General features: G+C 56.6%; 1 protein-coding gene across 9 annotated transcripts; it reads right to left on the bottom strand.

Annotated features, from left to right (window-relative positions):
- Positions 1-20: 20 nt before the first annotated feature.
- On the bottom strand, positions 21-24,843 carry HCFC1 (host cell factor C1). Of its 9 annotated transcripts, XM_023752998.1 has the most exons (27): positions 24,528-24,842; positions 23,486-23,644; positions 16,511-16,659; positions 16,162-16,322; positions 15,176-15,384; positions 13,939-14,023; positions 13,337-13,443; positions 12,050-12,229; positions 11,560-11,919; positions 11,114-11,274; positions 10,434-10,631; positions 9,878-10,102; positions 9,638-9,742; positions 9,186-9,405; positions 8,502-8,644; positions 8,222-8,360; positions 7,796-8,016; positions 5,639-7,157; positions 5,208-5,371; positions 4,144-4,720; positions 3,410-3,733; positions 3,105-3,223; positions 2,880-3,017; positions 2,414-2,599; positions 1,825-2,125; positions 1,245-1,308; positions 21-1,049 (listed from the first exon to the last, which is right to left on the bottom strand). In XM_023752998.1, the coding sequence occupies exons 3-27, from the start codon at positions 16,553-16,555 to the stop codon at positions 1,010-1,012; spliced, it is 5,991 nt and encodes a 1,996-aa protein (XP_023608766.1). In that variant the 5' UTR covers positions 16,556-16,659; positions 23,486-23,644; positions 24,528-24,842; the 3' UTR covers positions 21-1,009. The 9 variants fall into 9 exon arrangements, with proteins under 9 accessions (XP_023608766.1, XP_006087734.1, XP_014310347.1 ...); XM_006087672.3 differs by having other exon boundaries at positions 23,486-24,843; XM_014454861.2 differs by lacking the exon at positions 24,528-24,842 and having other exon boundaries at positions 3,135-3,223; positions 23,486-23,678.
- Between the last annotated feature and the right edge of the window lie 419 nt (positions 24,844-25,262).

The following is a 25,262-nucleotide window of genomic DNA, read 5'->3' as shown; positions in this document are numbered from 1 at the left end:
AAGGAGAGAAAGTTAACAAAAAAAAAAAAAAAACAAAAACACATTCTGTACACAGCTAACAACAAAAAAAGGGACAAAACCCCACACGCTAAGGCTAAAATTACAATAAAAATGTTGCCTTCAAATTCAACTTAAAAAAATACAACAAATGCAGCAGTTGGTGATGTGGCCCCTGGCCCCGAACCCAGGGGGGCCGAAGCCAGGCTGGGGGGTAGGGGGCTTCTGTAGGCCCCACTGGGAGCCAGGTTTTCACAGAACACTGCTCAGCCCACCATGGGGCCCCTTCTCCCCCTTTCTGTTTCTTTCTTGTTTTCTCTTAAATGGGAAGAAGGAAGGGGAGGAAGTGGGGAAGATAAAAAGGCCTCTGAGAAAATGTGTAAGCTTCCCGTGGGATCACGGGCAGAGATGGGCTGGGTAAGTCAAGGGTGGGCTATTAGGAGGCGGGAAATGCAAAGGGAACAAAATAAAATAAATCATACACACACACACCCAGCTCAGGGTGCCCCCGCAAAGCCTCTCTTGCTTCTTGGAGCAGAGGCAGGGTAGGGGGGCTGAGGGGTGTCGTTCCCTGGCTTTACGTCCACTGCCCCTTGGCTGCCTTCTCCAGCCAAGGGTGATCACAAGCAAGAGGCTCCCAGGTTGTGGGGGTGCAGGCCTCCACTGCTTTCGCTTCTTTGCTTTAAAGTTTGTTTCCCTCCCTCGGGGTCTCTGGCCTCGGGGGCTCTCAGCCCCCATGGAAGGCCTGGAGAGGAGCAAGTGCACTACTTTCACGTGCTCACTGTTCTTCCAGACCTGCCTCTGCTTCCTCCCAACAGCAACGGTAAAATGTGCTTTCTTGAGATTATTTTCAAAACAGAGAAAAGGAGAGAGAATGAATGGTGGCCAGTAGCTTGGGAGGGTAAAGTATGAGCGCTCGGGGATGGGATGGCCCGGGAAGGCCCTGGTGGGTGGTGTTCCTGAAGCAGAGGGGGGGGTCAGGAGAGGAATCCAGGTGTGAGCCAGCTGCCTCTCACTGGCCATCTGCCTTAGATTTCTTTGGAGCGGTTTTCCTGGGAAGATGGGAGGAAAAGGGAAAGAGAAAGTGGTAGTTAGCATGGCTCCTGATGACACTATATGACTTGCAGTAGGTTGCTGGCTGGTACCCAGTGGGGGTTCATACCCAGTTAAGCCCCCTCCATCATTTAAGAAGTGGAGCCCCCCACCCTCAGTCTCAGAAGGTTCCCCAAAGGGGGCTTCCCTCTTACATTTCCGGAGAGGACATGGGCCGCTTGCTGGCTGGCTTGGTGCCAGGGCTGTCTTTACTGGTTTCTGAAAAGAAAACGGAACAGTGAGTGACACAGTAAGGTGGGTCCAGTAACTTCAGCCACACAGCAGTCCGCAGGCGACCCACCCTGCCCTCAGCCTCTGGCCCTGCAGCAGGACCAGCTGGCCTGCTGGATGTGACGGCCCCTCCCTCTGGTAGGTACATTCCCCATGGTCCTGGCCACATGTGCCACCCCCCAAGGTTAGAGGCCCTCACTGTCCTCCCTGGTCAGCCTGTGGGAGCTGGCTCATACCTTGCCAGGGCAGCCTGTGGCCTCCACTCCCCACCCCAACACTTGTCTAGCCTCACTCTGGACCCTTCTAGTCCTCTCCACACCCAGCTCAGCTCAAACACCCCTGGGAAGTTTCCCTGTACCTCCAGATGAGGCAAGGTGCCCCAAGGGACCCCCATAGCACTCTAGGCCATCACCTGCTCCACCTGATGCTTGCTGGGGCTTCCACTCCCCAACCTGCCCCTCCCCAGAGAGCACCCAAGAAGCCTTATGAATGAATGACACCCACCTTGCAACCACCTCACTTGGGTGGCTGGGCCGTAGCCCTTCTCGTTGCGGGCAGCGATGCGGAAGATGATGGCGGGCTTGGTGGTGTAGTCAATGTGGGCGTTGGAGAGGCTGGACGATTGCACGAGGCAGGAGGGGCTGGGCCCGCAGTACACGCGCATGAAGGCCAGCTGGGCGGGGGTGGAGCTCTTGGTCTCACCACTGGCCTGTGAGCTCTGGATAGCCAGGTACACCGAGTACTCAACGATCTTGCCGGAGGTCACAGAGGGTGGCTCCCAGGTGAGGTGAGCACCATCTGGGCTCTAGAACCAAGGTGGCATAGGTCAAGTGGTGCTGGCTTTGGCCTGTGAGTTTATCCTGTGCCCTGCCTGTGCTAGGCCACTTCACCACTCCCCGGGCTGACCGACCACCCCGTCACCACCACTCCTAACACAGCAGGCTGCTTTCACAGAAGAGTTCAGGGAGCGCCAGAGAGACGGCCTCATCTGCCTCCATCTAAAAGGTAGCCTCATGTAATGGCTAAATCAAATGATCAGGGCCCAGCTGGTATGGGCCAGTGGTTGAGCGTCGACCTATGAACCAGGACTCACTTTGCTGATTTTAATGGCACAGGGGGCCCCTGGGAAACCAGGCAGACACGTCTTAAAGGCTGAAATCTCGCTGAAGGGCCCCCGGCCACAGGCGTTGATCCCAGCGACACGAAACTTGTAGGCCGTGCCTGGCTGCAGTTCATGCTTCTTCAGTTGGTTATAGTCTGGCAGAGTGCCCGAGTCGTCCTGGGGAAGTGGCCGGAAAAACGGGAAGAGAAAGAGAAGAAAGGGACATCAACCCCACTGTTAAGAGGGCAGCTCTGGGGACCTGCGAGTCCATGTCGGGGAGAGGAAGGGGGAAAGATGGTGAAAATGACACCCACTTCCCAATAAGGGGAACACGGCAAAAGGACTGCTGCCCTCGGCTGGCTCCAGGCAGGGAGCTTTAGAAGGCTCCTCAGGGCCCTGTACCAGCCTATGGCCAGGACCCACCCACCCGAGAGCATCAACTCCCGGGCTCACTTACATCAGATGGGGCAGCATCATCTGGTGGCAGGAAATAGTGTGTCACCATGACATTAGTGCCCTTAATAACCCCCACATCAAACCACTGGTTCTCTTTCTTCACGGGGGCTTTGCTGGGCGGGGGTGGCAGCTCTGGCTTCTGGAAGACAGAAAGGGAAGAGGTCAGGCTGTTGGCCTTTGGGGCCCAGAGGTAGTGACCCCCGAAGCCCCATCACATGAGACTCACCACACCCAGGGACTCAATGCCATTGGCCACCTCAGTCAGGGTAGCAGCAGCCTGTAGCTTAGCGGGACTGGATCCCACGACGGGCTGGGGGGCCACAAACGTGTTGGAAGGAGCCAGGCCTGGGAGAAAAGAAGGTGTCAGCAGGAAAGAGCCCAGAAACTCAGTTTCTACATGGGGGCCCTTCCCTCGGACCAGGCCACCCTTCCAGTCTGTGCATTGGGGGGCGCAGATACCCCCCAAAACCTCTCCCCAGTCCACGGAGACCTCTGGGGACAGTACACGTGGCCAAACAGGGCTCTACTCACTCTCAGTGGCTGTGGAGGGCAGCAGGGCCACGGTGCTGGGCACAGCCCCAGCCAGCTCACTGAGGCAGTTGCCCTCGATGGTTGGGTCATTGAGGCTGTCGGCAGGGGCCAGGGCCTCCGTGGGCAGGTGGTGGTGCTGCTGCTGGGCCTGGGCCTCTTGCAGCTGCTGCTGTTGCTGCACCAGGGCGGCCAGTTCTTGCTGCGTCAGCACAATGGGGATGGTGGTGGCCTGGCCCTCCTGGCCTTCAGCTGACAGGTGGCTCAGCTCTGCCTGTGTCACAGCTCCTGCCCCCTCGGACGTGTCCATGGCCTCCCCAGTGCCTGCTCCAGAGTGGAGAGAAATACTCCTCAACAGGGACGCCAGCTAGGTGGAGCCCATCCTGGCTTTCCAATGTCACCTCCTGAGCCCAATCCCCAAGCAACAGAGGCCCTGAAAGCCTGTCCCATTGACCATGCTTCCTAGCCTACCTCTACCTTGCTGTCCTGCAAAGAACCTGCCTGCTTCCTGGGTGCCCAGCTGAGCCCAGCAGCTCTGCCCCCATCCTCCCCTTTATGTCTGCCTTGCTCCTCCCTGGCAGGAAGCAAGCCTCCTCCTCTTCTCTTGGCTGCCCATCAGCAGGGAGGCTCCAGAACCCTGTGTTCTCTCTCTTCCTGAGGGGCCCATCCTCCCTTCAGGGCACTGATATGGACTTGACCTCACATGGAGGGGTGAGCTCTCTGCTCCCTGCACCTACCCATGACAGCCTGTTGTGCAGCCTGCAACACCGCCTGGATGGCCAGGGCCTGGGCTTCCTCTGTGGCCGCAGCCTGGGCAGCTGCTTCGGCAGCAGCAGTCACCGCCAACTCCTCAGGGGTGAGCCCTGTGACCATGAGGGTGGTAGTGCCTGCCTGGGCCTCAGCCATCAGCTCTTGGGGAAGTGACAACTGGTCTACTTCTGACTGGGTGGGCGCAGGTGGCTGGACCACCACAGTGGCCACCATGGCAGAGTTGGCAGACTCCTGGCCCGAAGCGGGGTCCCCTGTACTGCTCAGATCCACAGCGGCCTGGAGCTCAGAGGTCTGTGAAGCTGACAGGACCTCGGTGGACTCCCCCATCAGGGGGGTGGAGGCAGGCTGCAGGAGTTGCTGTGGCGGCAGCTGCTGGCGAGGCCCGGGGGAGGCCTGGAGCTCCTCTGGGGGCTGCAGGATGTCAACAGCAGAGAAGGGCATGTCAGAAGTTTCTGTGTTGGCTATGGTCACTGTTATCGTGGCCGGGATGGGGACTTCGGTGGTCAGAGCCCCTGGGGCAGTTTCAGTCACTGATGAGATCTTCTAGAAAGGGAGAGAAGCCCCTGTCAGAGGGGAGGAGAGGGAGGCCAGAACCAGGCACCCTTCATCTTTCTTTAGAGCCTGGATTCCCATTCACGATGGAGCAGCAGAACCCCTTTAAAATGGGCAGCAGTGGCAGGTCACTGAGCAGCAGGAGTTCGGCGAGGGGAGACGACACCTTTGAGACCTGCTGGCCAATGCTAACCCGTCCTTAAGGAAGCCTCCCAGTCTAGTCAGAAAGGGGCACTCAGATGCCCCACCCCCTTGTTGCTCCTCTAGGCTATAGTGAACCGGCAAGCCATGGCACTGGGGGACTGCTGCCTCTTGCCCTGTTGTGCCAGGAGGTTGCCCTCTCATAATCTGGAGAAAGGACCAAGAGCAACACTGTGTCTGGTACAAGAGTGACACCTAGTGTCCTACTCTGGAACAGCAAGGCCGCAGGTGCATGGGGCTGCAGGGAGGCAAAAGGGGACCTTCCAGGGGCTCTTACCGGCACAGAGGGGCCGGGGACTGGCGTGGACTGTGTCACGGTGGTCACAGCCCGCGTCAGCGTGGAGGACACAGTCGTTGTGATGGCACTGGAGCTGGTGATGTTCACACTGTCGCCCTGGGTGCTCTCCACCTCTCCTTGGTCACTGGCAGCTGGTGGCGGATCTGCGGGGACAGGCAGAGGTGGATGACAGGCACTCAGCCAACAGGGGCCGAGGGATGAGGCTGGTTGCCAGGAGCCCCTGGGTCTCTACCAAGCATTGCCACTAAATGACAGTTGCCAGGACCACCCTCCTCCCCCGCCCCCAGGTAAACTGAGCCCCACCGAACCTGGGGCTCTGGCTAGATAGATCTTTTAGACACCACAGCCCTCACTCTTTGAGCTTGGGGCTCCAGGAGACCACTGACACCAGATTGCCCACCTGCACTCACCTTGGTTTGAGCTCATGTTGGAGGTGACAGTGGTGGCCGTGTGCGTGGTGCCTGTCTCGTGAGTCTCACAGGGGGGATTGGAGCACACCCTCTGTGTTGGGAAAGGGGTCAGCAGCGAAGTGCTGGCCTGGGAAGCACTGGTAGGCGGTGCTGCCCCCTCCAACCCGGACTCCAGGGTCCTGAGGGGCGGGGTGCTGTCCGGGAGCAGGGCACCTACGCTGACTGACATGGTGGTGCCAGTGGAAGTGGTCTGGTGCGTCTCACAGGGGCGGCTGGCAGGGGGCTGCTGCCCCCCCTCGGGCTGGCCTGCACCCCCACCGGAGGTGGCGGTGGTGGGTGTATGGGTTGTGCCTGTCTCGTGGGTCTCGCATGGTGGGTTGGAGCAGACCCGCTGGGCATTGCCTGCATTCGAGGTAGTGGCCGTGTTGGTGGTACCCGTCTCGTGGGTCTCACATGGTGGATTGGAGCAGACCTGGGTCACGGTGGCCGAGGAGCACAGCAGCGCCTCCAGGCCTGTCACAGTCACAGCGGCACTAGATGAGCTCTCGTATGCAGGTGTGGGGATCCCCCGCAGCTCGCCAGACTCCCCAGCACCCATGCTGGAGCGGGCTGTGGTGGGGGTGTTGGTTGTGTGGGTGTGCTGTGCCTCCGGCTGGCGCCCCATGGATACCAACTGACCTAGGTCGGTGACAGGGCTGTCCTTGCTGCTGGGGCCCAGCCTGACTTGGCCAGTCGTAGAGGCCAACTGCACAAAAGCAGGGCTGTGGCCTGCAGCCTCCAGGGCCCGGCTTGGCGCAAGGAGCGGGCTGTCTGAGCGCGAGGTCCCGGTAGCCATCACAGTCATGGTGGTGCTCGTCGCGCTGGTCTGGCGAGTTTGGCATGAAGACTTGAAACCCTGGGCTCCCTCCAGTGTCCCGGTGGGCACGCTGATCCGGACCACAGGGATGGTGGTGGCCACGCAGGCGTGCCGGGCGCCTTGCTGCTGGCCGGCACCGATGCTCGACATGGCAGTGGTGGCGGTGCTGGTGGTGCCCGTCTCGTGGGTCTCGCAGGGCGGGTTGGAGCAGCCGAGCTGCCCAGCCATGTTGGAGGTGGCAGTGGTGGCCGTGTTGGTGGTGCCCGTCTCGTGGGTCTCACAGGGTGGGTTGGAGCAGACGCGAACCACGTTGCCGTTCTGCTGCCCCACGGTCGAGGTCACGAGAGAAGCAGCTGCATCAGGCCTGTCACAGACGAACTGCACTTGGTTCGGCTGGGGGTGCCCTCCCATGTTAGCAACAACAGTGGTGGTGGCGGTGTTGGTGGTGCCTGTCTCGTGGGTCTCGCAGGGCGGGTTGGAGCACACCAGCGTCACGGTGCCAGGCTGCACATCACCCTGGCCAGAATCGGCGATGGTGACGGTGGCTGTGGGCTGCTCTGTAGTAGGCGAGGCCAGAATGGACACAGGGAGGTCGTGCACAGGCTGGGCCTCAACCCCACTGGGTGCCGTGATCAGAGTCACCTGAGTAGGCTGGGAGACAGGCTAGAAAGACACCAGACAGGAAGAGTTAGTGCCCCAACTTCCCATTTGCTTGCCCCTCCCAATGTCCTAGTGTCCCCCACACCAGCTGGGACCATAGACTCAGCTCCTGCTCACCCTCTCATCCCAAGACACTGACTTGCTCAGGGACCAAGGAAGAGGCATCGTTTCGCCTCAAGGGCCACAGGGCCTGGGAAGAGGCTTGGGGGCAGCAGAGAAAGGGCCCTGGTGGGGCCAACCCTGGTTAGGGAAGGAACCCCATTGACCCGCACCCCACAAATGCCAGCAACAGATGCTTCACCAAGTCCAGGAATTATGCTTAAAACATGAAGAGAAGGAAAATGCTATATGTGTGTGAAGATAAATGATCCCATCGTCTATAATATCCCAAGAAAGAAAAACCTAGCATTCAAAACTATAAACCACTGAAATACATCTCAACACAAAAGACTACTAATGATTAAGAATTACTTGGCAACAGGGAACACATCCCATGGGTGCTACATGTATGAGGAAGAAAGAGAACCTGGTGCACACAGAGGCAGACAGATGGGAGACTAGACACACTCAGGCTGGGCTCATGCGTCCCCCAGCACTCACGGACAGGCACCCACAGCCCTCATGCGCCCCCCATCCCTTACCTGCATCGTGATGGTGGGTGTGGTAAGACTTCCGGCCCCCGTCAGCGTGGTCTGAGCAGCAGACACAGTGATGGCAGTGGGATTGATCACTTGGCTTGAGAGGGTGGCAATGGTGCCCAAGGTGGTGATGGGTGTGGCCAGGGAGGCACTGGTACTGTGGCCCCCAGCTCCCGCGAGGCTGGTGGAAACGGTGCCAGTCATCGTGCCTAAAGTTGTGACGCCTAAAGGCAGGGAGGCAGGATGGAGATGAGGCCCGCTGCTGGCACTTCCTTTCCAGCAGTTTCTCAACCTGGACGGGGCTGGGGACACTGGGAACTCTAGAGTGCCCCCACCAGGAACAGAAGACTCCAGAGAGGGCACCTGCACCCTCCCCCAAGTCTCTAATGGAAGGTGGACCCAGAAAGAATATGCAAAGCAGCTACACACCTGTGGTGCCCTTCACAACCAGTGTGGTGACTGCCGGCTTGACGGCAGAGACAGTGACAGGGGTGACCAGGCGGACGCCCCCCATGGGCACGGTGCGAAGAATGGTGCCAGGCTGTCCAGGGGCCCCCTTTAGCACCACCTAGAACGCCAGGGAAACCACCCCATTATCACTCATAGGTTGGCTGGATCCCATGCAGCCCCCTTCCAGGACCCTCAGGACATGTGGCCTGCTCAGGTCCTAGACTGAACAGTGGAGTGAAGAGGGCCAGGCACACCTCACCTGGGTCACTCCTTGCTGCCCGTGGCCAGTGGCAATTTTGGGGACAGCAGTGATGATTTTCGCAGGTGTTCCAGTTCCTGAAGTCATAACCTTGGTGGTGATAATGGTGATGGGGGACTTGATGCCAGGACTGCTTGTCACACCTACACAGGAGAGGGGCTTCAGGCTGGGCTCCTGAGGCCTCACCAGTGCCAGCTCCCACGTCCCATTTCCAGTAGTTACTCTTGATGCCCCTCACTTAAAATGATGGAGTGCCACCCTAGCTCAGTGGCTAGAGCGAACTGAAGGGTCCGGGTTCAATTCCGGTCAAGGGCATGCACCTGTTGCAGGCTCAATCCCCAGGCCTGGTGGGGGTGCGGGAAACAACCAATCAATTGATGTGTTTCTTTCATATCGATGTTTCTCTCTGTCTCGCTCTCTCCCTCTCCCTTCCACTCTCTCTAAAAATCAATGGGAAAATGTTCTCAGGTGAGGATTAACAAAAAAGACCACCAAAACAATAAAGTGCCAATTAAAGCCACACTCTGATACCTCCCTACAAACCTTAAGCAAAAGGCAAGGAGAGGGTGGAGAAGAAGAAAAAAACCAAACAGAAACCAAGAGCACGGCAGAGCCTGGCCTCTATGCGTATCTGGCATTAGCCTCCTGGAAGTCCGTTGCCCATGCGCTGGGGGAGACCCCTACCTGTAGCGCCCGCCTGGGTGATAATGGCCGACATGGGGATGGTCTTGATGATAGTGGTCGTGCCAGGCTTGGTGGTGCTGGGCGACACGCTGCTGATGCCCAGGATGGTGGGCTTACTCCCAGCCCCACTGGCCTGCGTGGTAGTGATGATGGTGGTGGGCTTGCCATCTGCTGAGGTCACCAGCTTCAGGATGGTCCCGGCTGGCAGGGGCCCTTTGGTCTGCAAGGGAAAACAGTTGGAGGAGGCCAAGGTGGACCGACGTCAGTGCCAGGACAGAAAGTCTGGTCTGGCTACTCTCCACCGCGGCCCAAGCAGCTCTGGGACTATTCTGGACCGTGGGTGACAGGTCGAGCAGTAGAACTTTCTGAGCAACACATACTCGGGATCTTCTCTAGGCAGGGACGCAAGTTCTACTTGCTGGAGTTGTAGAGGCTCGGCCCCACGCGCTCACCTGGATGATCTGAGTCACTGGGCCCGTAGACGCCTGGCCTGTAACTGCGGAAGTCTGAACTGGTTTAGTCTGGACCACTGACATCACTTTGCCCAGATTGGAAATCTAAACAGCAAAGGAGGGAACAGAGAGTTATCTGGAAACCAATCAAGGGCACTGCCTGGCCTGGGGCTCTCCTGGAACAGGCCCAGGGCAGTGCCACAGCCTGGCTGCTGCCACATGCAGCAGGCTGCCACTCACCAGAGCACTGCCTCCTGGGACAGAGATGGGGCTCTTCACCAGGGTGATGGTCTTGGTGACCCCGCCCACAACTGTAGTCACCACCTGGGCTTGCTGGGCCACAGTCACAGTCCCGGACTTGTGCACCGTGATGATGGGGCGAGTGGATGTGTTGGCAGCGGAGGAGACCGATGTCCCCACCTGGGCAGCTGCAGTCTTCAGCATCCGAGTGGCTGGGTTGCTCACCTGGGGGCGGGGGAGGAGAAAGATGGGTGATGGGTGGGATGTCCTGGCAGGCCTGTAGCTCAGGCTCACCTCCCGACTCCTCTTCCCCCTCTCCCCCTAGACTGAAGAGCTCTGTGTGGTTGACTCAACAACCACAGGTCTAGCCTAGGGCTTCACATCCCTAAGAGTGAAAGCTTAGTCCAGGGTCCATGGCATGCACCAATTACAGACCAACAGCCTCTGTGGGTTGGTCTAAAGCCCTGGAGAAGTGACAACTATCAGATCATATCATTGCCTAGAAGTCTCCGGCCCTAAGGCTGTTGGTTCAAAACCAGGCCCAGGGGATGCTCACCATGACTGGCGAGGAAGCCACCTTGACAGTGGCCGGGAGGGTGGTAGTACCAGGTGTCACGGCCACGGTCTTGACGATGGTGGTGCCTGCTGGGACACTCAGCACCGTGGGCGCCGAGGAAGGAGGGATCTTCTGGGTGGCGGCGGCTGCAGCGGCCAACGCAGCCATGCCACTCATCTGTGGGTTGCTGCCGATCACCTGTGGTAGGCACGAAAGCGTGAACCAGAGGGCTGGGACCTAGGCTCTCTGCCCAGACTTCACCAGGGAGCCTCCTTCCTGCCCAGGGCTCCTCGCAAATCTGGGCTCCTACCACCGAGCAGGCACAGTGACCCCAAGGCAGGAGTTTGTCAGCAGCTCTGGATCTTCTCCTAAGTCCAGAGTCAGAGACAGCTCCCTCTTTATGGGCCTGGGTCAACCAACCCGCCTCCCCTTAGACTCTTCCCTCAGATTTCAGAACAAGAAAGTCCACATTCAAAAGGCCCCAGATGGCAGGAGGTCCTTCTGAGGCATCAACTTGGTAATTAATATTAACTTGGCAATGCAACCTCTTCAGTGCTTCAGAGGTGAGAAAGGCCCAGGATGAATGGTGCTGGAACTGGTGCAATTCTAACCCAGTCAGGGTGCTGTCAATCACTGGGAAGTCCCGCCCCACCTAGCCCAGTCTCACAACGGCTCCTCACCGTCCCCTGAGCGCTCTGGGATGGCACAACCATTCGCACGCCTGCAGGAAGGGAGGTCACAGTGACAGGGGCTTTCCCGGCTTGGCTAGCGGGTCGCATGGTGACCAAGGGGGTTCCCGTTGTAGCTTGAGGACCAGTCACTTTGAGAACAGCAGGGACACCTGACGACAGAAGGAGGTGGCCATCAGCAGAGCCCCCCAGCTCCTCTGTTGGGTCCTTCAGCATTTAGACATGAACTGCTAGTGCTTCATGTCTGCTCCTTCCAAACACCCTCAAAGTGACAGTCCCCACAGGAGGGACCGAGTTTGCCCCCCAACCCTCAACCCCACCACTCAATTGCAAGCCTGCACTGACGACTGCCAGGCATGCTGCTTGGCAGCCCTTACCCAGGAGCACACTCTCCCGGTGGCCAGTCCCAGCCCTCAAGTGCTTGGTGCCCAGCTCACCTTGTGTCCTGGTTGCAGCGGGCACGGAAATCGAGCTTCCTGGAACTGGTGGCAACACCTGGATGGTGGTGGTGGTAGGGGGCGCGGCGGCAGCCTGGGGCAGGAGTGTGATGCCTACTTGGGTCAGCGGCTGCACAGCAGGTGCGGCTGCTGCGGGGGCAGGGCTCTTGGGGGGGTTGGCAGGCACGGACGGGACTGGATTGGGTGTGGGGGAGGTGGCAGTTGCAGCCGTGGCAGGAATGTCATATTTCTGGAGCTGTAGAAGGTAACTGTCGGCGGTTGCCACTGCCCCCCAGCTCACCTCCAGGGAGTTGGTGTTAGCGCGTACCAGCTGTACCCGGGCTGGAGGCGGTGGCTTTTCTGTAAGAGGGCACAGCCAGGGCAGGGAGAAGGGGGAGGCAGAGGCTTCAGGAGTGAGCATGGCAGGCTATGCCCTCAGGCTGAGCTCCACTATAGAGGCCCTAGGGCTGCCTCTTCCCATTGGCCTTACCTGTTTCCAGGTACCAGAGGTCCTTGCAGCAGACCTGATTGTTCCAGGCCTTTCGGTAGCCATCACGCCCACTCCATATGTACAGGCGGGTGTTGATGGCCACGGCACAGTGGCCAGCTCGGGCTCGGGGAATATTGTCCTCCAGTGTGTCCATCAGGATGGTCTCCCAGGCCATGGTATCTGGGGAGAGCAGGAGGCGGCAGTCAGCAGGGGGCAAAGGAACCCACATCCCTACTGGCCCTTTGGCCTTTTGCTGGCAGGGATGGGGAATTAAAGCCAAGAAGGCATCAAAGATTATTAAGTTAGAAAAGAACACACCCCAAAACAACTCTGCTCAGCAGAGACCCTAACGAAGAAAATGATAAGCCACAAACTACACACTGAGAAAACTACTTGAAAAGCACAGACAAAGGTTTCACATCAAACTACACAGGAGCCTGTAGAGACAGGTGAAGAGAATGCAAGTCATGGAAAAGGCAGCAGATCTAAGAAAAATGAAGTATAATGTTCAACATGAGAGAGGTGCAAACTTAGCCCCTAAGGTGCCCAGCAGTTTGATTTCAGTGCCTGCCGCAGCTGGGGCTCAAGGTGAACCGGGGCATGGGGCTGGCACAGGGGGAGATTAAATCACTTATCAGACTTGGTGAAGAGCAAATGGTTTGACAGTTGCTAGGCACTGCTAGAGGTGTCTATGTGGGTACAGGGCAGCTTGGCAACATCCCTTTGGCAGCAAAGGGATGCTGAGGTTTTTACCCTTTAAATACACTTGCACGTGGATAGTTCTAAATACACAGTGCAAGGATACTCACGGAGCGGCGTCTGTGCAAGTCCTGACCCCAGGATAGCAATTCAAAAGAATGAGGCCGCTTGGCGTATGGGGACGGGATGGTCTCTGAGATGGAGTGAATGGAGGACAGGTGCAGCTCTGAGTAGAGCAGGCTGCCGTTTGGTTTCTAGAGGAACCTATAGGCATGCTGGGATATACAGAAGAGTCCCTGCAGGGTGGGTAAGAACCTACCAAAGTGTCTGCATCTGAGAAGCAGAGCGGGAAGCTCTGCACCCTGAGACTTTGTACTTCCGTATGTCGGACCTTGTGTAGGAAGAGCCTATTCAACAAATTCGAAGAGCAGGGTCCCACCGAGCGCTCTGACCAGAGGCTACTGCTCATGGATTCTAGAGGCCTGAGCCTTAGCTTTGCTCCCTGCACACCCCACACAGCGCCGGGGCTGAAGAGGGCCAGCTCCCCGCAGCCCTTCGTAGGCCACTCCGAGCCCCAGGAGGCCATACCCAGGTTGAGACAAGCCAGTGTATTGGTGCACTTCCACTCCTTCTCGTGTGTGGCCACTTTGACGTCATCCATGACGAGAGGCACCCAGCCACCAAACACGTACATTCTGGGACAAGGGAGGCAAGAGTAGGAGATGATTGTAGAGGAGGTGCCACCTAGAGGCCACCTCTTCCATCCAGAAAGTTCTATATACACTTGGTCCCCTAGCTCTCCCCAGGAGAGCCCCCTAGGACACATGAAGCTCTCGATGTAGCCATCTTCTGCTTGGTAGTTCAGCCCTCCCAAGAACTGTGTCACCTCCACTACAAGGAACCACTGCTCAGCTCATCTCGGTCCCCATCATTCTTCCATTCCCTTTGGGACCTCGGTATGGACAAAGGCACCCAGCTGCTTATATGTGGAGAATCTAGAACAGTGCGTGCCCCTCTACCCCGTGTCTTCTCTTGGTCCTCCAGGGTGGGGTGGTAATGAAAACACAGGGCTGCTGAATGCCAGCCCAGCCAGAAAGAGGCCTCCTCAGAATTGCTGGACAAAACTGCGAGCCCTTTGGGGCCAGGTATGAGGGCTGGTGTGAAAGGAAAAGCAATGGCTAGCTACTCACTTGTTGCCTATGGTTGTGGCTGAGTGGAGACTTCGAGGAAGAGGTGCCACTCCGCTGAGACTGGGCTTATTCCACGTCAGAGTCTCTGCAGAGTGACGGAGAAAGGAGGGTTACCCACACAAGGTAAGACATATGCCCTTGACCCAGAGGAAGTTCCCTGGCCTCGGGGAAGGCTCTGGAAAGTGGGTGCCAACCCAGTCCAAGAATCCAATGCGAGGGCCCCCTACAGCCCACGGGAGGCCCTTGGATCAGCTTCTGGCATTTCTCAAGCTGTGTTGTGCCCATCCTAGCAATTGGCATCTCTCAGAAGATCTGCTATGGGCAGGCACTGCTCTCGAGGTTAGGGTAGGAGTAGAGAGCATAAGACATGCCACTGGGGGGGTCCTACTCTCCAAAAAACATGTTCATACCCACACCACCTCTACTATCTACAGACCGAGTGTTGGGAAGCAGAGTGCTGCTGGGAGTTTCGCTAATGAAAAAGTGTTTCTAGCCCGGCTGGTGTTGCTCAGTTGTTGCACATCGACCTATGAACCAGGAGGTCACAGATTGATTCCTGGTCAGAGCACATGCCCGGGTTGGGGATGCAATCCCCAGTGTGGGGTGTGCAGGAGGCAGCCGATCAGTGATTCTCTCTCATCATTGATGTTTCTCTCTCCCTCCCTCTCCCTTCCTCTCTGAAACCAATAAAAATACATTGAAAACAACAACAACATACTACTGTTTCTTTTGGGCACCCACGCTGATCGAATCTATCCTCCAAAGCTATGTTGCCAGCCACCTCCTCTCCTCAGCCTTCTTCAGGTCAAAAACCCACACTTCTTTCTACCACTCCAGACACCCCACCTGCTTACCAGCCTAAGTAGCCCCCAGAGGTCTCCCGGGCTCAAGACCCCTCTTAACTTGGACAGACCAGTGTGCACTGCTCCTGGTACAGGCTGAGCACTGATGAATCAGCAGGGACTAATGCTATCTAATCTAGACGATTCCATTTTGGAAAGGCCCTGACCCCCGCCGTTGATCTCCTATAAGCAGACCAACTCAGCCTTGTTCTTTCTGAAAAAAACGCCACAATCTCGGGGCAGATATGATAATCCCGAACAGGGTACTGCCTGCCCTCACCCTCCCATGATAAGGAGCCAAGCAGGACACTCCTCCTCCCTGCGGACCCCACGCTGGCTGCACAGGAGACCAGCTTTGCTCTGAGGCTACTGGAGAAGCCACACCCACATCTTACCAATATCTAGGGTCCAGAGGTCCCCCAGGCGGCAGCCGCTCATCCCTCCGTAGATCACCAGCTTGGACTTCTTGTTGTCTTTCTCAGTGTAGACCACAGCAGTGTGCGACTCCCGCGGTGGGGGCAGGACGCCATAAGTGATGGGGATGTCCCAGGCCACCACTCCGGAGCCTGGCCGTAATTCCAGGATGTATAAGTCATTCAGGTACCTGGAGAAGAAAGGTCAGCTATGGCAAGCTGTGCCAGATGGCTCACTGGCTTCTCTGAGTGAACCGAGGCTTCCTTGGGAGACAAAGGGAGCCATGGTCACATGACCAAGTTCTTCTACCCTTGTCCCCAAAGAGGGGCTGCCAGAAGTTCCTAAGGATGAACTTGAGGCCAAGAGGAGCAGCAGGGCTGGGCATTATACTAGGGCCTCTGGCATGGTATTACCTCCAGACTTTAGAAAGGCCCTTGGCCACCAGCCTTGGAAAATAAAAATAACCATCACTAACCCTACAGGCAGCAGAAGTCTGAGAAAGTGCTGGCTCTAAACTGGGTCCTAGGTGCTGAGCCGGCATGGCTTAGTGGTTGAGCACTGACCTATGAACCAGGAGGTCATGGTTCGATTCCCAATCAGGGCACTTCCCTGGGTTGTGGGCTCGATCCCCAGTGTCGGGTGTGCAAGAGGCAGTCGATCAATGACTCTTAACATGATGTTTCTCTCTCTCCCTCCCTCTTCTCTGAAATCAATATGTATTTTAAGAAATAATAAAATAAAATAAAATGGGTCCAAGCCGTAGGAACCAGCCCAAGGCTAGGAAGGTGTCTACCTCCTGGCTAGGCCCTTCTTCCCCAGTGCCTCCTCCTCTGGGCTGGAGACCTCAGTGCCCCAAAACTCCTTATAGGGCATCTAGTGCCACCCTCTCCTTGCACAAAGGAGAGAGACTTGGCATGGTGGGGCTGGCTGGCACGTGGGATTCCACATGAAGAGGACACAGCCTCACCTCGGAATGTTGTTCTTGGGGTCCTCGCTATCGTTGGCCAAACCCCCAAACAGGTAGCATTTGTTGCCCACAAGAGAGAAGCTGTGCCCAAGCCGAGGACACGGAGGGGGCCCGTTTTTGGGTGTCTTTGCTTTGAGTCTCTTCCACTCCCACCGACTTGCCTGCAAAATCAAGACTCGGTGATTGAGTTGGGGATGAGCCCGCCTTCTGAGCCCAAGCTATTTGTCATGTCAGGAGGAGCTGGCCAGCCCTCTTCCCCCCATCATTCTTGCCTTACCTCCCCCATCCCACTCTCCCCCCACCCCACCCCCCAGCCACAACTGTAAGGAATACATCAGGGGCCATTTACCTGGAGCTCGTAGAGGTCATTGCTGTACTTCCCATACTCTACCATTCCACCAAACACCAGCAGGCGAGTCCCGTCACACACAAAGCCATAGGCTGCACACCCAGGGGGGATGTCCCCTCTCACAGCTGGGATGAACCACTGGTTGGTTGCTGGTGAAGAAAAGGAAGCAGATGTCAGAATGACCAGGGAACTCCGAGAACCAGAGTCCTTGCTCCTCTTACTCCCCAAATCCACCGGCCTATAGAATATGGTCCAAGAAAGGAGGGGCTGAGACAGCACCTCTATTTCCAAGGCTACGGCACTTTCTCCTTTCAGCATTCAAGTGCCAGCCCTCTACCTCAGCTATCTTCTAAGCCTCTTGACTTCAGAGGCCACCTCAAAGCAGCCTGCTTCGCATCAAGTTTGCCTTAATAAGCCGGAAGTCACTGACCAAGATAATTCATCAGCTTCTGGGAACGTGGCCACCGACTTCCTTCCCCTACCGCTTGGTGGGTCATCAGAAAGAAACTTTTAACACCCAGAATACTCTCTCGGTGGCCCCAGGCTCCTCCTCCTGGGGGCCCATGACTGCACCTTTAAGTGGCTGAAAGAGCAACCGGTACTGGTTGGTGCCCCCCACCCCCCTTGCAGGTGCGGGGCACCCAAGGGAAGCCAATCAAGGCAGCATGGCCTGTGGGGGTGGGGCACAAGGCCACACAAGAACAATCTCTGCTGGCGTCTCCTGGGTAATGGTCCACATCCACCTTCTCCCGTGCCATGCCCACACCCCTCCAGAACACCTTCAAAAGCCAGAGGTGGCAGCAGTAGCATAAGCTGTGGCACCTAACAGTCTCTGCCGGCCACAGAAGCTTCCCCAAAGCCCATCACCTCTAGCTGGGGGTAGGCTCATGAGGCCACCAAGGAAGAGGATGACAGCGAAGCCAGGCAGCAGAGAACTCATGGACATGGACAACAGTGTGGTGATTGGGGGGTGGGGGGTGGGGGAGAGGTAGAGGGAGATGGGTGGAGGTGGAAGAGGGCATAGAAGGGATAAATGGTGATGGGGAAAAAAGTCCGGCCAGCATGGCTCAGTGGTTGAGCATTGACCTATGAGCCAGGAGGTAAATCCTCAAACTGGGGGTCAGTCTCAACCCTGCTTGCTTCCATGTCCCTAAATCTGTTTTGGTCAACATGAGCAAGCAAAGGGATTGGGATATGGATGTAAACGTAGCACCCACTGGGATCTGACTGGTGTAGACTGCCTTTGTCAGGCGCAGACCGAGCAACCATAGCCCTAGACACTACAGCTGGATTTCCTGATAAAAATCTTGCCAAACTACCACCACTTAAAGAAGACTATGAGTCTAGCCGGCATGGCTCAGTGGTTGAGCGTCAATCTATGAATCTGGAGGTCACAGTTCGGTTCACGGAGGTTGTGGGCTCAATCCCCAGTGGGGGGCGTGCAAGAGGCAGCTGATCAATAATTCTGTCTCATCATTGATGTTTCTATCTCTCTCCCTTCCTCTGTGAAATCAGTAACAATATATTTAAAAAAAAGACTATCAAACAAAGATCAACTCCAGTTAAGAACTAAGAACAAGCTGTGACATCAAGATAACATTTTGTCTTTGACCACTGTCTTTTGAAAGGGCCAGTGTTTATGTCCTCCTGGCAGGTCACAAAGTATTAAAAGTTGATTTTGTAAAAAATCTGAGTTAGAAACAAAGGTGCTAGATCTTCATTGTAACTGGCCTCTATAATTTATATAAAATGTATTGTTTTCCTATTCCTTGTTCCTTTTCTGGTAACTTACAGATTTAGTTTTCTTTTTTTTAAAAATATATTTTATTGATTTTTTACAGAGAGGAAGGGAGAGAGATAGAGAGCTAGAAACATCGATGAGAGAGAAACATCGATCAGCTGCCTCCTGCACATCTCCTACTGGGGATGTGCCCGCAACCCAGGTACATGCCCTTGACCGGAATCGAACCCGGGACCTTTCAGTCCGCAGGCCGACGCTCTATCCACTGAGCCAAACCGGTTTCGGCTAGTTTTCTTTTGTTATGTAAAATATTGGCTACAGATTTTACTACCCATGATAAGAAAGGACATACTGTTATGTATTTATATTTTGCCATGTACTGAACTAAATAAAAATGACAGGGAAAAAATAAAATGATAAATAAAAGCACAGCTGGACCTCCTGAGACAGTTACAGCCCTTCAGGTCACTCCCCACCACCCAACTCTACAGGTTGGTGTGGAAGAGGCTGCCCGCCCCCCCTCTGTGGTTTAGCTGAGTCACGGGGATTTTAGGATGCCTAGCACCAATCCTCCTCTCCCCTCCTCTGCCATGTTTCTAGCAGAGGTGCAATGCCGTACTGCCTGCCATGCGCATGCGCCCAGACCCAGGTCCCGGCTCACTGCCTTGCTCTCATTCCTCGTGCACATACACACCAAGAAAAGCCAGCAGCTCCCCATGCCGAGGCAGACCGCCCTGCATGAATGGTCCCTGAAAGGGATCTCATCCAAGTTAGTGGGATAAAAGCTGACAGAAATCACTGAGATCATCTCAGCCAAGGTCCCTTAATTGATAAAGGAACAGAACCCAGGAGGGGAAGTAACTTACCTGAGGTCACAGAGCAAAACAGACACTGACAAGAACCTCGTCACTTAAAGGGATCACTAGATGCCCACCTCAGGGCCCCATGAACAGGGAGCCATCAGCCACCTCTGCTCACCTGAACACCCTTGTGGCTATGGGGCCATGGACCAGGGCTGGGACAAAGCTACATGGCAAAGGGAATCAGCCCGCTTTCCCAACACACTGCCAGACTACAAGTAACCTGGGATGCCCTAAGAGCTAACAATGACCAGCACATTCTATGGTGCCCAAGAGGTCCCAATCTTGTTCTAGAACACTCCAGGCAGGGCAGTGTTAAGGTACGAAGTTGTGAACTGCCTCTCTTCGTTTCATCCCCAGCCCCAGTTCGGCCCCTGAGGTGGCACAAGCAACCGTCTCTTAAACATGACAGCTGCTTGTAGTCACCCCTTAATACTATTACCTCTAGCTCATCGAGTGGGGAGTGTCATGCAACCTAATCTTTGGGTCTCTCGTTCTTGATATGCTCTGGTTTTGTCCCTGCTCTCAGCTGGGAGGGGGCTTTGAGGAAGGGAGGCCGCCTGCACCTGGGACCCTTCATGGGATGGCCAGAAATACGATTCCACCTTCTCTCCTCAACAAGCCTGAAACCCCAGCTTCTGTGTTTTATCAGTTCCCCCACCCCTTTCCATGTTGTGCCAACTCTGTCTTCAGTTGCTGCTGCCCCGTCAGCCTCTACAGCCTCTACGCGTCACCACCTAGAGACCCAAACCCCCACAGCGAGTAGATGGTCCAGCCGCACCAGCTGCCTTTTTGTTCGCTGTCACGCTGAGGCACTTCCTGTGTGGCAGCCCCGGTGCCGGGTGCTGAGAGGCACAGAGGAGACAGCTCGCGGACTCAGACTCCCAATCTACTAGGGAAGCTGCCATGTCCTCCTCCCACCATAGGAAGAGCAGCCAAGAAAGAGGTTTGCAGGGGTGATGATGGGGGGGGGGGCACTTCTCAGAAGAGGGGACCATTGGAGCTAGGCCTCGAAGGGTGAACGGGATTTCCCGACACATTAAACTAACAGGGCCAATCAGGAAGTGACTGCAAGAGCCATGTGGGGAGAGGGCCCAGAATGGAGGGGGAACAGATTTGAGACAAGCTTGGTTCAGCGACTAATTAGCTGCAGGGACAGAGGAACTGGGAGGCGTCTCCAAGGTGGTGGTCTCCGTCTGTGAAGGAGGAGACAGTCTAACGGTCTCCGTAAAGGTCTGTACTCCTGCCAAACTCCCCAAGCAGCTGGTGGGGTGACCCTGGACCTGTCACTTCCCTTCTTGGCCCCTAATTTCCTCATGTGAAAAAACAAGGAAGTTCTACTAGATATTTTCCAAGGCTCCTTCCAGTTGAAACAGTTGGCAGACCTTAAAGAACCATTGAGGCCAACCAGCCTTGGGTGGCTCCTTTGGCAAACGGCCATGTCCTCCCCTCACCAGGTCCCACCCCACCCTGTCAGCATCAGGTCTTCTGATTAATCCGCTTTGCTGGGCTGAAATAAAATTCCCCGAGGTCAAGGACGGCTACCCTAAGACCTCCCAAAAGCCAGTCAAGTGTCCCACAGCTGCTGTAGTGACTGTCGAAGAGGAAGAACAGACACTTTCTCACACACCTGCCACTCCTCATTCCCTTGTCACACCCCCCCCCCCTTGTTGAGCTAACCAAACCAGCAAAGTGCCTAGCACCTCCTGAATGCACCCCCTGGAGTCTTTTATCTTAGCAACAGAGAACGCTGGCAGCTCAGTGAGTCTCTGAGCTCTCATCCAGTAGAAGGAAAAGTGCAAGAGAAACCTCAGGACAATATGCTGACCTCATTTAAAACAAAGGAAAGGTGCCCGGCCGGTGTGGCTCAGTGGTTGAGTGTCGACCTATGAACCCGGAGGTCACGGTTCCATTCCTGGTCAGGGCACATGCCTGGGTTGTGGGCTCGAAACCCAGTGTGGGGCGTGCAGGAGGCAGCCGATCGATGATTCTCATCATTGATGTTTCTCTCTCCCTCTCCCTCTCTGAAATTAATAAAAATGTATTTTAAAACAACAACAAAGGTAAGCAGAAGGGCAGCTGTGGAAGCAGCAGCCAAGGATGGGGGCATCTGGGCCACGCTGGTGGGAGGGGGGCAACACCAAGCCCCATCTTTCCAGAGGACATAAGAACCTTGCAGCTACAGGAAAGGCCAGAGATCTCTGCACCATTATTTGAGTTATGTTATTTGACCGTATCTGTCAGAGCATAAACACTCAGGAGTAGGGTTGCTAGTCACTTTCCTGGGAAGTCACCTAAGGAGTTGACTAGGGCAGTATGCAAAGTGCTCCCCTGGAGGAATCGGGGTGCAGCCCTTCTGGAGGGCTGGCTATGCCCGACTACCCAACATATCCTTACAGGCTGGGGATGAATCAAGGCCGAAGCCACCAGTTCATTGTAATAAACTAACGAATATGCAGAGGCCACAGGAAGAAGTGGACTTTGGAGTTGAGTTGATGCTAATTAGGCCCCTGCCCTACTTTCTAAAATGGTATTTCCCTGCCAAGGAGCCTGCTCCAGGCCTTGGGAGAATCAAGTTGATCCAAGGAGCTGAGGTTCTGCTCAGGGCAACGGCCTCTCTAAAAACAGCCCTGCCCCTCAGCCTTACCTTACTGGGCTAATTGCTGCCACCAGCAGCTGTCTGAGCTGGCACGGAGCACCACCAACCAGCCTGGCCTCGCTGGAGGCAACAGGTGCTGAGACCCGGAATGCAAAGGGTCACTGCAACCCACCAGCCTTTGAAAGTCAACTTGGTCAGTTGGGGGCAACAAACCTACAAGGTTCAGAGAAAACTGCACTCTGTCTGGGGGGGAGGGGGCAGGGGGGAGGGGGAAGCACCCAACCAAGAACCCAGCTCTAACCGTTGCCACTCCAACTTCTCCCTCCGGCTGCCAGCTCTCCACCCCAGGGCAACCTCAAAGCTGGAGGGGGCGCCACAACTCAAGGACCCTATACTTCTAGAGCCTGGGGGGAGGATGGATCTGGAGCACAAGGAGTTTTGCTAGATATGATAGCAAGACGAAAAGAGCTGGTAGATGGCCCTGGCCATGTCCCACCGGAACCCATCTACCTTCGGCTGCAGAGGGGAGCTCCCTAAAAGATATTGTCTGACGTAGGGGAGGGGGGCTTTCCCCTGCCCATCCAAGCCTTGGTCCCTCAGGCTCTCACCCAGAACACAACAGACACAGGCCCAATGTTCCCAGTGACAACGCCTCAAGCCCCTCCTTACGAGCAAGGGGAGGTGCTACGGGCCAGCAGCCATTCAACAGCCCACTCAGAATGAGGCAATAGGTGTGCAAACCAGGCCAAGTGGCCACCGTGGGGAGGGGGCTGCAGGAGGATGCAGCCAGGCCCTAGAGACCCAGCAAGGACACCAGGCAAAAGGCTGAAAGCCAGCCACAGGCCAGCATACCCAAAGACAGAAAAGAAGCCCAGTCCAGTGTTCTTTCGGCCACCCAATCCCGCACTCCCCCCCCCCCCCCCATAAAACTAGGCCTTGGGTTTGGGGGAAGCATGAACATGGGCAGGTAACCTCTTTCAACCTCAGGAAGAGGAGAGTCAGGTAAGGGACCACCTGAGCCCGCTGCGGGATCACTGGAATTCATCTTACATCGGAGGATCAAGAAAACCGGCAATTTGAAGACAAACATTGCAGAAGTGAATGCCAAGAGGGAGGCGGCAATGCTGCCTGATCTGTGGTTCCCCAAGGCTCCTGCACCATCTCAGGGAGGTTACCCACCAAACACACAAGCCCCCCACCCCCGCCCAAATCGGGATTAGGCTGCTGGACTATGCCCCTTTTCTCGAGACAGAACTCATCTGTAATCTAGAAGTTGTCATCTCTCCCGAATGAGCACTAGGGATGAATAGCTGAGCAGGCGCAGGAGGAAGGAGGGAGGGAAGGAGGGGGTGGGAATCAGCCTGCACCAAAGGGACGCATCCGCCAGCCCGCTCGCCCGGGTAACGGTGTATGTCTGAAGTCACCACCGCTGGCGACGCCCCCGCACCAGCCGGACTAGACGGTTCCTCTTCAATAATGAAAGCACCCCTCAAACACAGGAATCAGGGGGTGTAAGAACGGGGGAAAGAGCAGAGAAACGAGGCAGAGCAAAGGGTTGTGGAGGGAAGAAAGCAGGATCAGTGTGAAAGGAGAGGAATGGGAGAAGGGGGAGAAAAAGGAGGGGAAGAGAGAGAAGAGAGGTGTGGAAAAGGAAGGAAGTGATGGATGGAGGGAAGGAGAGGAGATGAAGGGAGGGAAAAGGAGGGAAAAGGAGGGAAAGGGAATAGATGGAAGGAGGGAAAGATCCCAGGACCGGGCGGGCTTTTTGCACTCACCCGTGTTGTACACGTGCAGTTCATCCACTATCCCCTCGTTGCCACCGCCGAACACCACGATGAGCTCCTTGATGGCCACGGCGCGGTGGCCGTGACGGGGTCGGGGCACTGGACCCGACCAGCCTACCACTCGCTTCCAGCGGGGCTGCAGGAGCACCGCTGCAGAGTTGGCGGGCGACACGGCCGAAGCCATAATTCCGGGAAAGGGCGCGATGGGGAAAAGTCACAGAGCGGGAAAGGAGCCCCCCAATACCTCCCACACACCCCCTTTCGTCTAAGGCAGCTCTCACGGAAAAGCAGTTCCTCACACAGCGGTGGACGGCTCCATGGAGGCCGCCATCTTAACTATCCTCCTTCCCTTCGGCTCTTTTCCTTCTTCTCTTTCACCCCGACTCTTAAAGAGCGTCCCGAAACAGTAGAGCGGCTAGGCCCGAGAAGCTTGAGGCATACGAGTCCAGCCGCTCTGACTACTTGCCCGGGAGCTCCTGCTTATAAGCTCGGGCGGGAGGACCTGGGAGCCGCCATCTTGAGCCGCCTCTCTCTCCTCCCTTCCTCAGTCGTAGCCCACACCCGCCGGAAATGGCGGAGCCCCGGCCCGGTTCCCACACCCCCCAAGTCCCCCGCACTGGCCGGCTTCCGGGGCGGGTGGATAGGAGCCACAAGCGCCGCGGTTGTCCCAGTCCCGCCGGTGCTCAGACCACAATTGTGGGAGCCGCCATCTTGAGACCGTCCCGTTTCCCCGCCCAGCGCTTAGTGCAGCCGCCGCTCCCAAAACAGTCTCGACACTCGTAAGGAATAGAGGCGCGCCGGAGGCCAGTGGAGCAAGCTCGAATTCTCGGGGATTGCTCAGAGGCTTGCGCCGTACGGCTTGTGAGGTCTTGAACCTCTCTCCTCAGTTCGCCTCAGCTGCTCAGGCTGCGCCTGCCGCCCTGGGAGCCGCCATCTTGAGATTAGCTCCCCCTTCTCCCCTATTCTCTTCTTCCTGGGTCAGTTCTTCCACTGCAAACAAAACGCAAGGCAGCGTCCGATCCTCGATTCCCACCTTATGACTCCTTCCCACAGGAGCCGCTTCAAAAGCCAGAGTTAGGCCCTGAAGTGACAACTGTACGGCATGAGGAGCGGTAACGGCAGGGTGCTCATGCCTCCTCCCTGGGAGCCGCCATCTTGTGTGAAGAAGTAACAACTAAACATGGCGGCTGCGACGGTCGGGCGAGGGGGCGGGGTCGGATGACGTCACTGCTCCCCCTCCCGCCTTCGCTCCGTTTCGCCTCTGGCTTTGCCTCTTAAAGGAGCCCCCGCGCTGCCCTGAGGCGAGGGTCTGGGGTCGCTGCGCGCTTATCTCGGGCTTAGGCTGCGCCCGGGTCAGGCGCAGGCGCGCCCATCCCCGCGGTACCCCTCCGTGCTCCTCCACGCCTCCGCCGTGGGAGCCGCCATCTTGCCACTTCCCCTCGCCCGGCTGTCCGCGGGCGTCAATAGCGACTTTCAGCACAAAACAAAGATGGCGGCTGCGGCATCTAGGGAATACCCGGATGAGAATGCTTCTGACGAGCTTGGCCCCGCCCCCCTTGGGAACTGTTCCCCGAGCCCTTGTAGGGACACACGCCCGAGGAATTGCCTTTATTTAACAGTGGGGACAAGACATTGGTTGCTGAGGGTAGCTGACGGAGACATTAGAGTCTCGCCTCGAGGCAGGCAGCGAACGTTTCGCCGCTCCGTACACCCAGCGTCCGCCGAAAAGGCAGCTCGAGCCCCATGCCGGGGGAGCTGGAGGCGGGGC

Source organism: Myotis lucifugus, unplaced genomic scaffold, assembly GCF_000147115.1.
Source record: "Myotis lucifugus unplaced genomic scaffold, Myoluc2.0 scaffold_40, whole genome shotgun sequence".
Classification (NCBI taxonomy): Eukaryota; Metazoa; Chordata; class Mammalia; order Chiroptera; family Vespertilionidae; genus Myotis; species Myotis lucifugus.
Note: the sequence above shows the minus strand (reverse complement) of the source record. Positions and strands in the feature narration are given on the sequence as shown.

Bases quoted from the DNA above. Each gene is read 5' to 3' on its own strand.
- HCFC1 (XM_006087672.3), bottom strand. From the start codon at position 23,678: ATGGCTTCGGCCGTGTCGCCCGCCAACTCTGCAGCGGTGCTCCTGCAG. The intron at 8,361-8,501 runs GTGAGGTGTGCC...CTGGCGTTCTAG, and splicing joins GGCAGCAAGGAGTGACCCAG to GTGGTGCTAAAGGGGGCCCC. The intron at 2,600-2,879 runs GTAAGTGAGCCC...CCACTTCCCCAG, and splicing joins ATGATGCTGCCCCATCTGAT to GACGACTCGGGCACTCTGCC.